This window comes from Desarmillaria tabescens, assembly GCF_030435595.1.
Source record: "Desarmillaria tabescens strain CCBAS 213 chromosome Unknown EV420scaffold_11, whole genome shotgun sequence".
NCBI lineage: Eukaryota > Fungi > Basidiomycota > Agaricomycetes > Agaricales > Physalacriaceae > Desarmillaria > Desarmillaria tabescens.
The window spans coordinates 992,644-1,003,604 of record NW_026848310.1 but is presented as its reverse complement, the minus strand read 5'-3'; the positions used below and the strand labels follow the sequence as shown (position 1 = coordinate 1,003,604).

Below are 10,961 nucleotides of genomic sequence, written 5' to 3'. Positions count from 1 at the left end.
TGAGTCGCCGAGCTCGAGGCTGATCGAGAACAGACCACGTGGTTCTCGTCTCCTACGTGGAACTGAAGATGTGACGTCCAGCACATTTGCCACAAACTATCCTTTTCTCCGGCGTCACCTAGGATTGTATCTTACCACCAGCTACCTCGTCTGCGCCGGCGCTGTATCATCTCCAATGAACCGTCTTTGCCGTGCTCTTCGTATCGCTCTTATACTGCAAGCTTTCTTGCCTGCAACCACGACCGCAAGCTCTATCCTATCCGAAGGCCTGACAAAGAGCGCCAAGGGTCAGAATGTCCACGACGTTCTTGAATACCAACCCGTGAAGGAGACGTCCTGCGAGAATGCATCTGTATGTCATGTTTATCCAGCTCCTGTAACCATTTCCTCATTCCGCGGAAAAGCCGACCGGCCCCATAGACACAACTTCATGCGACTATGAAACAGTCGAAAGTGTAAATGAGGATTTGTTTGCGAATCTTCACGACTTAGTGGCCACACCATTCTTCAAATATTTCCAGGTAAGGTCTATGAAATCCAGCAAAAGTCGGCTCTTAACGATATACCAGGCAGACTTGTATCGCGACTGTCCGTTCTGGGATGACTATGGTCTGTGTAGTGATCCGGGTTGTGCTATCACTTCTGTAGACGAGGTTAGTTTCTCGGTTGTTTGTGGCCTTCCTCATCTCTAATAGCATATTCAAGAGCCAGATACCAGAGAAGTGGAGGGCAACCGCCCTAAGCAAAGCCCCACCTGTAGAGGATGTATGTTGTCGCTGAGCTTGTCACATCCATAGCGCGCTAACGATGCATTGCGTAGCTTCATTCACTACCTGGCTGCTATCACCGTGATTCAGATTATTGTTTTCTAGATGACAACACAGGTGAGGATATGCACATCACGTTGGTTTCTAATCATCTATATCTGTTGTCAGAAGGGGAATACTACGATCTTTCACTGATACCCGAGCGTTATACCGGATATTCTGGTGCAGGAGCAGGGGGCGTGTGGGGCGCTATTTATCGAGAGAACTGTTTTGGTCTTTCTGAATCTGCCATCAAACCAGGAAAGCCATCTGCTTCCGTTCCAGATACTCTCGCAAGCCAGCTTAATGAAGGCAGTGACAACCAGTGTTTGGAAAAGAGGGTATATTACAAAATCGTGTCTGGTAAACATTATTATCGAACCATTATACATCGCACTGACACACACACGAGGCCTACATGCATCTATTTCGACTCATATCTGTCTGGAGTATCTTAATCAAACTACTGGTGAATGGGTACGCTTTTTCGCTTTTGCTCATTCTGCATGTTCAAATTATGTCCTAGGCTCCCAATCTCCAATGTTTCGTGAACCGGGTCGCCGCTTACCCGGAGAGGTTACAGTACATATACTTCAATACTGTCCTTCTCCTCCGCGCAGTAGCCAGACTTGGGCCCTATCTTTCGGCTTATGATTACTGCTCTACGGGAAATCATGAAGATGACCTGGAAACGAAAGCGAAATTGTCCAACGTTCTCTCTATAGCCCAACGCGCTGGAAAATTTGACGAATCCGTTCTCTTCCAGGGTGACAACGCCAATGTGAGTCCTGATTATCACTTTGTCTATATATCAGTAACCAATTGGGCACGATCAGATCGTAAGAGAGGAATTCAAAACTCATTTCCGGAATGTGACCCGCATTATGGATTGTATTGGCTGTGATAAGTGTCGGCTATGGGGTAAAGTCCAAACAACCGGCGTAGCCACGGCCCTTAAGATCCTCTTCGAAATGGATGATAGGGCACTCGAGTTCGTCTTTTCTATCTCAAATGGCTCTTCATCTGCTTACATAGTCTCAAGTCCGGACACAAATTCGAATTTGCTTCAACGATCGGAGGTTGTAGCCTTGATAAACACCCTGCATCGTTTCAGTGAAAGCCTGAACGCTGCCAATATCTTCCGGGGTATGTGGCGAGATATTAGTCACACGGAGTCGCAGGAGGATATCATTCGGGAAGTCGAGAATGTGCCTCATCAAGTGAGTAATATATTGGAAGCATCGGCTTACACACCTGACCGACTTTGCAGCCACGACCGTCGCCAGGGATTGGCCACGAATGGAAAGGCTCCGTGCTTGACGAAATCCGCATGCGGTTCACGTCACTATTTAGGGTATGTAAGGAAAGCACGGCGAAGTGTGTCGGAGCGCTGCTGCGGTTCTGGATGCGAGGTCTGCGTGCAATTTCTTCAGTGTTCTCGCCATCTGGCAAAGAACACGGACCCGGGCAGTATGTAGAACTGTAGGGATATAATTTTATTAAGAAATAATAGTATGTAGGATTTGCCGGCCACAAGAAATTACAGGCTCAGGGGTGCATCAAGGCTGAAGGATCACTGCGCATTAGTCATCCACGGGAAGAAGCGTTGCCTCCAAGCACTGCCCAGCGTTCGCAAGCCCATCGTCGCGGTCGTCTTTCCATGAGCCGCATCCAGCTATGATCATCCTTGAAGAAGCTGACCAGCAGGCTAAACTTGATTCTTCCGTCGCTGGTCCGACTTTGCGCTTTCCAGACAGAGCCGTCGGTCGCTCTTCATCGCCTCTACCAGACTACGAAACATCCCAAGCACAACACAACCTCACTCCTACCCGCAAGTCCCTTCACAGCAGAGTCGACGCTCGCTTTTGGCGTGCTACATTATATGCCCTTGTCATCTATGTTGTTCTTTCTGTCGTGATTGGCGTTCCCTTGATAGTGACGGTACGTCTGCTCCCGGATCATTCCACTCCCTTCCTTCATTTTCTTGCAGCGACTTTCCAAGAAACATAGAGGTCCTCCAGGACCATGGCCCAATGATGACTCCATATCTCCTCAAAGCCTCGGCAACAATGCTGTCCTGTCGTTAGAGACAGTGGGGTGTAATACATGGGACACAATAGAGGACGATCCATTACACTCGTTATTTTCTGCCAGGTGCGTTTCTAACTCAACAGAGATGCAGTTTCTAACACTGCTTGCACAGTACTTCTCATACCCTATTACCTTCCGGCTCAATTTCCATTCGCTCTAATGTTTCTATCAAAGCGGTTGACGCCGCTGGCATTGCTGGAAATCTTACAGTGGATATCAACCCAGACTCGTCAGCGGATGTCGTCCTCCTTCTTGTTTCTTTGCAATCCTCAAGTCTTAATCTTCGTCAGAGAACGCATGTATGTTTTTCTGATACAGGAAGCGACAGAGGGGTTTCTCTTTATGTGTGTCTGCCCCCTTTTGGCCAACTTACATTTACTCAAACGAACGTCATTAGGTTCCCAACCATTTGGATGATGCTGCTTCTTTATCTGTTGCCATCACCCTTCTTTTCCCTCAAACGTCTTCCGCAATTAATATTGATTACCTGGCAACCTACCTTCCCATGTTCACTCAAGTCTTCGGAGATTTTGGTGACAATATTTCGTTTAGCAAGGTCAGCATCGAGGGAGCATCCATGGGTATTATTTGCGATGTGAGTCGATCCTACACATGTGTCTTGGAAGAGCGTTAAGTCTGCCTTAGTTTATGCAAGCACCAAAGATAGCCGTTAAAAATGCTCTGGCATCTATAAGTGGCACATTTAATGCATCCGAAAACCTCAAGCTTGACACTGTTGGAGGGTAAGTAAATTTTCTGGCTCGTGAATATTTGCTCATACCTTGGACCCTTTCTCAGTCCTATCTATGCAAACATAACGCTAGTGCAAGATAAAGATCGCCATCATCCTACATTCTTCTCTTTGGATACGGGAAACAGGTTTGTTCCTCTCGTCTCTGTTTTAACGTAGGCTGAGCATTTCGCAGTGAAATTGATGCTAGTGTCGTACTTCTAGCGCCAAATCGATATAATGAACCTTTAAATTTCATCGGCAGGGTCCAAACCTTCAATGGCCCGCTCACACTGGATGTTTCCCACGACTCCTCCACCCCGCCCGTTCCACTAGACCTCCATGTACAAAACACTCAGGCAGAATCGAACGTCACCCTCGACTCTAAATACATAGGTTTATTCGATGTGCAAACCAAGCTCGCTAACGTTGCCGTCAAGGAGAGCCGGATAGATTCTTCCTGGGATCCCGCCGGCGAGAATCGGTCCAGGATGTGTGAATACGATCAAACCAGCTCTAATAGAGTCCGAGGATGGATAGGGTGGGGTCAGAGACCGACCAATTGGAAGCCGAGAGACGGTCGAGTTCAGGTTGTGTCGTCATTAAGTCCCGTGCACTTGCACCTCGCAGGTCCATCGGAAGGGGCGTCATGACTAGGAGTTATGTGTAATAACAGACATCTGCATATATTCCACTTGTATTTTATCTCGGGCAATCTACTACATATAATAGCAGTACATATATTTTTTGGACAGAAGCTTTGCTTTGATACGTATTACAAAGCATGCACATTGCATGTTCACATGGGCTGCCCTTAATGGTCCACAGTGTATTCATCTTTGTCCTATACCCCAAGAAACTTATGCCACTACTGCTATAGGGTAATCGCCGGCGAATCGCGGATGTGACGGCGCTGGCTTGCTAAGAGACAATCGAGTTTCTCTGCGATTGCGTGATTCTGAGCATTATGGTGGTTATAAGCAAAAATTGCAATGCCATCGATCTCTGCGTTGACAGCTCATACTTTCAGTATCCCATCCTACTTCTGTCGCGATAAGAACAGCCAGTCATGTCCAATACTCCTCACGGTGGTGTTCTTAAAGTGAGCATAACTCTCCTTATCTCTGCGTTCCTGCGTCTGACATACCCTATCTAAGGATCTCGTCGCCAGAGATGCTGTTATTTCCCATCAACTAAAAGAAGAGGCAGAAACATTACCTGAGCTAGTGCTCACCGAGGTAGCAGATCGTCTATCTATCATTTTGTGACACCGACAATTTCCTTTCCAAGCGACAATTATGTGACTTAGAGCTCATCACCAATGGAGGCTTCAGTCCTCTAGAGGGTTTCATGACCGAAAAAGACTACCAAAGGTGAATTTCTGCGTATCACTTTGTTGATGGACTGATAACATTTTGATAGTGTTGTCGACACACTTCGCTTGGCAAGCGGAGTCTTGTTCCCGATACCCGTTACTTTAGATGTGTCCGGTGAAGTCATTAACCGTCTGTCCATTCAGCCTGGTGCTAGGCTTTGTCTACGGGATCCTCGAGACGAAGAACCCCTCGCAATCATTACAGGTCTGTCTCGCTTTTCCAGGGTTTATCTTGGCCTGACACGAACGATAGTTGAGGACATTTATAAACCCGATCGCGTCAAGGAGGCAGTACAAGTCTTTGGCGCTGACGATCCTGCTCATCCATCAGTCAGCTACCTTCGAAGACGCGTGCAGGATTTCTACATCGGTGGAAAACTCCAAGCGATTCAGGCCCCCGCACATTTCGACTATGTTGCCCTGCGATGTATGCCCCCATGTGCATTGCATAGATTTTCTATTGACGATTCTTCATGCAGTCACCCCTGCCGAGTTGCGTTCTCATTTCAAAAAACTGTCTTGGAGGAAAGTAGTGGCTTTCCAGACTCGTAATCCGATGCATCGCGCACACCGAGAGCTCACTGTACGCGCCGCCCGACAAAGACAAGCGGTACGAGCTTTATTTTAGCTATAACGATGGCTTCTATAACTCATTTATATTAGAACGTCTTGATTCACCCTGTCGTCGGTTTGACGAAGCCTGGGGATGTCGATCACTATACCAGAGTTCGGGTGTACGAAGCCATTATGGCGAAGTATCCAAATGGAATGGGCCACCTTGCCTTACTCCCTCTTGTATGTGTTCCTGTCCAAGTGGCATGCTTCTTGCTTACGATCGGACAGGCAATGCGAATGGCTGGCCCTCGGGAAGCCGTATGGCACGCAATCATCCGTAAAAATTTTGGTGCAACACATTTCATTGTCGGACGTGATCATGCTGGACCTGGAAAGAACTCACAAGGAAAGGACTTCTATGGACCTTACGACGCTCAGGATCTCGTCACAAAGTACCACGAAGAACTCCAGATAGAAATGGTGCCGTTCCAGCAAATGACATACTTGCCCTCGACAGATGAATACCAACCAGCCGATGAAGTTCCAAAAGGTGTTCAAACCCTCGATATTTCAGGCACTGAACTTCGCAGACGCCTTAAAACTGGTGCGCCAATTCCTGACTGGTTCAGTTATGAGTGAGTGAATTTCCCTACTTCTTTCGCCGTATCTCTGCTAATGGTATACCAGTGCCGTCGTCAAGACATTGCGGGAAAGCTACCCTCCCCGAAATCAGCAAGGATTTGTTATATTTTTGACGGGGCTCCATAATTCTGGCAAGAACAAGATCGCCAAAGCCTTGCAAGTATCACTGAATGAACAGGGTGGCCGTAGTGTTTCTCTACTTTTGGGTGAAAATGTGAAGCAGGAAGGGTCATCAGGTTCGCCCCGTACATTTTAGGGTGTTGTAGCTTCTGCTAATTCCAGTTCCTTAGAAATGGGGTTCACTGAAGCCCAGAGACACGAAAATACCGAGAGAATCGCCTTCGTTGCTGCAGAGTTGGCTCGAGCCGGTGCCGCTGTGGTTGTCGCACCTATCGCTCCCCAAGAGCATACCAGACAGGCAGCCAAAGACACCATCATACATTCTGGTGGTGCCGGTGGCAATTTCTTCTTGATTCACGTCGCCACTCCTCTCGAGCATTGCGAAAAGACTGACAGGAGAGGTGTTTATGCCAGAGCACGTCGTGGAGAAATTGTTGGCTTCCCTGGTGTAGATCAGGAATACGAGACGCCATCGGGAGCGGATTTGACGGTGGATCTCGTATCACAAAGCGTACCCGAGATCGTTCACAGTAAGTCTTTTTTGGCACTTATATTCACTCTTCTCTTGCCTAACGTGAATTATAGGTATTGTCCTGCTACTAGAAACAAACTCGCTAATATAAATACTGTGGGTAGTCGGCATGTGCAAACGGATCACGATGTGCAAATTTCGATACAGCACGGCTTCCTCTAAACCCACAAATAAAATCATTGCGCACTATTAATTATACAATTTTGTTCAGTTGTCAGAAAAAAAACCGAAGCCAATAAGTAGCCAGAACGTGCTGCAAAGCAAGATTTGCACATCGCGATCCATTTGCACATGCCGATGACCCATAGTAAAATGTTGGCAAAAATGTATTCTAGACCTATATTCGTGTATACCTTACTAGATATTACTGGCACTTTGCGCAGTCATGCTGAGCATTGGGAACTTTTCTAAGTCTCACGCTGAATATTCTAGATGTCGTGGTGAAGACGAGCAAACAAAGAGTAAGCGAGGCAAAACAACACAAAACAACGCGTCGCGTTCACCTGTTGTGATCTCATTCTTCACTGTCACACCCCAAGTCCTCCTGCAAGTACGATGGCAACGCATATTGGTGTCCTTCCCGCAGGCAAGGCCTTTGAATTCTTATTGGTTACTCATTAATAGCCACGTGGCAGATATACTACAAGCTATAGCTCTTGGCAGCCCAGATGGCAGCCTACTCCCTCCGACCCGTTTCGTTCGTCTACTACATCCAAGAACTGGTTGGTATCTTTAGCACACTTTCTCCAGTTTTTTTTCTCATTCGACTTCTCAGGACTGCCTTGTCTTTTTCTCCCCTACAACCGACCATCGCAGACAACACAAATCCTCGAAATGCAAGGCGTTTCGCCTATAAACGCTCGTTCGTGGACCTTGGGCGAGGAAATCATATCAGGCAAGAGGTCGCTTAGTACGTAAGGTATTTTTGCTCATAAAAACACGCCAGACGGGAAGCTGCTAATCCTGACGCCCATCGACCCAGCGTTCTTATTGATACCGATTCTGAAATTTACGTTGGCTGTAGGTTGGTCGATGATTCTGTTTTTCTGGTTCTCACTGGGATTCTAGACCGATGGGACTGCTGGTAACTTTCGTCCCGCTGACGACATGTTCGAAGACGCGATATCCAAACTATCCGTAAAGTCGAACGATCTTATTTCAGTCGCCGATATCACGTCTTTTGTGGAGATGGATTGTACTAGGACGGCTCTTCGACGTGTCTGTGAAATGAAAGGGGAGTTTACTGTTCCCTTTGTTGTGTTGACACTCTGACGTGGATGTTCGTTGGACAGAAGTGGCCTCCGACATTATGGTTTACAGATTTTCATCCACCAAGGTTGTAGACTATGTCCGCAAGAAGGTAGACCACATGTCATCTTTCCCGGTGATTGAGATGTCTCGAAGCATCACAAGAAATTTAGCCAAAGATGGGCTTTTAGATGATGGAAGGGAAATGTTGCTCGCAGGTCTGTCCCAAGTCGATTCGAAAAGTGTGTCCTTTGAAACTCAGGTCACATCCAGCGGCCAAGACAAAAATCGCCTGTGATCTCATCTGTCAATATCTACCGCCTCTCGAGTCTGCGTCTCTGGTTGCATCCTACGAGTAATCCTATTGTTGCCTTGTCCTGCTATAATTGACACAAAGTTCCAGTTTCACGGACCTTAACGCCTTCATGAAGCAGCTAGAGGAGGAAAGCTTGGCGACGACGACCAAGTCCGGAAAGGGAACTCAAACCCCGAAAGAAACTAATGGTGACAAGAAACGCAAAAACGCAAAGGGATCTCATGGAGTGGAGAAGCTTAAGAAAGCGAACGTGAAAGGGATGGCTAAGCTGTCGACTTTTTTCACCAAGAAGGCTGCGGCATGATTGCAATGCAGGATTTCGATGCTCCTTAGCGATTTTGAATCCGTACTCGGGGCCATATTTGTACCGATATATAATGATAATACAGAGTTCGTTGGGTAGCTTAAGTAATTGCTATAGATAATGCAAATGGTCCAAGAGGGAGAAAGCACCATCATGTTCATCTTATCTAGTCCTCAGGCCTCAGCGTTGACGTCTCCCTTCAAAAATCTGGCAAAGACAGTCTGTGCAACCTCAGGTTGATATGCTGGCATGGAATGCCCAGCTTCATAGACTCGGCTAAGTGTAGTACGTAAGAACGGGAGGAGCAATGATGATAGTGACGACATACACGAATGTTAAATTGGTGTCGGCAACAGTTTTATATTGACCGACAGTCTGGCCATTGATAGTCAATGCCGACAGCGATGTCTCATTGAATGCAGAACGACCAGGCCAATCCATCGAAGCAATGCACTCGTGAACACCCAGCCAGTTAGCTCTGAAAAAAAAACATCAGACAAAGCTTGGGCTGTGTTGCACAAACTTACTTCATATCTGCGTCTCCAGCCTGGAAGGATTTAGTTTCAGTTTTCATGACACTGGTTCAATACTCACCCAGATCAGAAGCTTGACCTTTCTCTCGCTTGCAATTTCCGCTAGATTAGACAGGAAAGAACGCCCTGTTTCTCCACTGCGAGAAAAGCGGGACTTGACACTATCATCGCATTGATCGTACGCCCCTTGAGCGCCGATCATATCGAGTACGTTGTCGTCGTCAAGATAATCGAGGTAGAATGTAGAGGGAACGACTTCGTCTGCAGGGGTCGAGGAATTTTGTCGCAAATCATTAGGATCTCTGTCTCCAACCGTGGGATTGAATACGTCGTGAGTCTGGGAAGGACATTATTATGTGACGGGGTTATCATCTAGGAATCAGCGTACGCAGGAAACAATAGCATCATGACAAGTGTCATCATCGCCATCATCATAACAATCTTGTAGAGCGGGTAGACATGTTTCATTGTAGGCCGTTGTCACATCCATTATGACGGAGGTATTGACGAGGCGGCCATAGGACGGAGCATGCCTTGCATAATCGACTGATGCTCGCATCTGGATCACAGGATCGTGTTTACCACTTCCGACGAAAATATATAAGAACCAGAGGAAGAACCGTAAACCCACGAGCACTCACTTATTGATGAGCAATTTTGAAACTTCTATTTGAGTCCCATTGATCTCGCCGCTCTCAATTTTGGCATTTTGTGAATGGAAGTATTGTGTGAAGACCGGCCCAAAGCGAGCACCATAGGACTCTGTTGCAATGATAAATCTGTGAACCAGAATTGTGTTAGATCGGCAGGAGGCACACGGATCAGAACCATACTCTCTGCCCTTGAACTTGCTGAATTTGTTATGATCAAATAAGATCTGGAACGCTTGCCACATGAAGTCCGCTGCTTCATCTGTCGAATTAACCAAAGTGGATCCTCTGGAAAATCCGGCTCCAAAAGGTTGGTCAATATAGATCACTGCATAACAAAACATCACGAAAAGAAAGAGCAATTGTGTAAATATAAAACTTACTGTTGCTGAAGTTATTCCAGCTATAAGGATTATAAACGGTCTCCGCTTTATCGTTGACTGTGCATGGACCGTTTTCTGTGAAAACCAATGAGCGCTCGTGGCTTCAAGTCAAGTGAAAAGCACGAGCCAGTGCAGCATTTACCTTGGAATAGTCCAATCATAGCTGAACATCCTGGCCCACCGTTTAGCCATAGGGTCAAAGGTTTGGTGTCTGGATCGTCTCGAGCTTCAAAGAACCAGAACCAGAATGCGTCGTCGGTATCGTCGGATATGTTTATGTATCCCGACACCTGGGACACACCATCTGTCGTTTCGCAAACGCCAGAGTTAGATGTCAAGGAGAGTGATTGGGAAAGGACCGGTGAGACTAGTAGTCCGGCAGTGAGTAGCAGTAGAGGTAGGAGGGTAGACATGAGAGACTGACGAAGAAAGATGTGGGCTTGGAGCTTATAAGCCCTCAAAGAGCTTTGAAGGAGAAGCCCGTTGTATCGTATCTGATATCACTAGATTACAAGAGACAGACTGAGCACGCCGCAGAGCGCGAGTCGGTCATGGTCTCCATGCGTTGATAGAATGCCCCCTACGTACATTACGAAGATTCGGATCAGACAATTGCGAGATATAGCACTGTACATCTATAACGCTTTGTGATAATTGGTGGAACTGGAATGAGTGA

General features: G+C 46.9%; 5 protein-coding genes across 5 annotated transcripts; 4 read left to right on the top strand and 1 right to left on the bottom strand.

Moving 5' to 3' along the window:
* Nucleotides 1-35: 35 nt before the first annotated feature.
* Nucleotides 36-2,375, top strand: EV420DRAFT_1531266 (uncharacterized protein). Its single transcript, XM_060472655.1, has 11 exons — nucleotides 36-352; nucleotides 405-521; nucleotides 570-653; nucleotides 706-765; nucleotides 821-884; nucleotides 936-1,169; nucleotides 1,219-1,283; nucleotides 1,333-1,587; nucleotides 1,643-1,797; nucleotides 1,849-2,026; nucleotides 2,077-2,375. Exons 1-11 carry the CDS (start codon nucleotides 176-178, stop codon nucleotides 2,290-2,292), a joined length of 1,605 nt encoding a protein of 534 aa, XP_060333181.1. The 5' UTR covers nucleotides 36-175; the 3' UTR covers nucleotides 2,293-2,375.
* EV420DRAFT_1531262 (uncharacterized protein) lies at nucleotides 2,376-4,469 on the top strand. Its single transcript, XM_060472654.1, has 7 exons — nucleotides 2,376-2,747; nucleotides 2,797-2,960; nucleotides 3,010-3,241; nucleotides 3,295-3,492; nucleotides 3,543-3,640; nucleotides 3,696-3,776; nucleotides 3,824-4,469. Exons 1-7 carry the CDS (start codon nucleotides 2,484-2,486, stop codon nucleotides 4,278-4,280), a joined length of 1,494 nt encoding a protein of 497 aa, XP_060333180.1. The 5' UTR covers nucleotides 2,376-2,483; the 3' UTR covers nucleotides 4,281-4,469.
* A 1-nt stretch (nucleotide 4,470) lies between these two features.
* EV420DRAFT_1306081 (uncharacterized protein) lies at nucleotides 4,471-7,288 on the top strand. The gene is made up of 11 exons (XM_060468485.1): nucleotides 4,471-4,729; nucleotides 4,785-4,865; nucleotides 4,918-5,000; nucleotides 5,050-5,207; nucleotides 5,256-5,429; nucleotides 5,482-5,612; nucleotides 5,666-5,797; nucleotides 5,846-6,192; nucleotides 6,245-6,435; nucleotides 6,490-6,849; nucleotides 6,905-7,288. Exons 1-11 carry the CDS (start codon nucleotides 4,697-4,699, stop codon nucleotides 6,940-6,942), a joined length of 1,728 nt encoding a protein of 575 aa, XP_060333179.1. The 5' UTR covers nucleotides 4,471-4,696; the 3' UTR covers nucleotides 6,943-7,288.
* Nucleotides 7,289-8,798, top strand: EV420DRAFT_1531255 (ribonuclease H2, subunit B). The gene is made up of 8 exons (XM_060472653.1): nucleotides 7,289-7,437; nucleotides 7,487-7,573; nucleotides 7,627-7,746; nucleotides 7,798-7,871; nucleotides 7,920-8,083; nucleotides 8,142-8,317; nucleotides 8,373-8,454; nucleotides 8,503-8,798. The coding sequence occupies exons 1-8, from the start codon at nucleotides 7,407-7,409 to the stop codon at nucleotides 8,717-8,719; spliced, it is 951 nt and encodes a 316-aa protein (XP_060333178.1). The 5' UTR covers nucleotides 7,289-7,406; the 3' UTR covers nucleotides 8,720-8,798.
* Nucleotides 8,799-10,720, bottom strand: EV420DRAFT_1331713 (Alpha/Beta hydrolase protein). The gene is made up of 9 exons (XM_060468816.1): nucleotides 10,428-10,720; nucleotides 10,286-10,360; nucleotides 10,086-10,230; nucleotides 9,894-10,031; nucleotides 9,641-9,836; nucleotides 9,314-9,589; nucleotides 9,247-9,266; nucleotides 9,048-9,197; nucleotides 8,799-8,995 (listed from the first exon to the last, which is right to left on the bottom strand). The coding sequence occupies exons 1-9, from the start codon at nucleotides 10,696-10,698 to the stop codon at nucleotides 8,893-8,895; spliced, it is 1,374 nt and encodes a 457-aa protein (XP_060333177.1). The 5' UTR covers nucleotides 10,699-10,720; the 3' UTR covers nucleotides 8,799-8,892.
* Nucleotides 10,721-10,961: the final 241 nt, after the last annotated feature.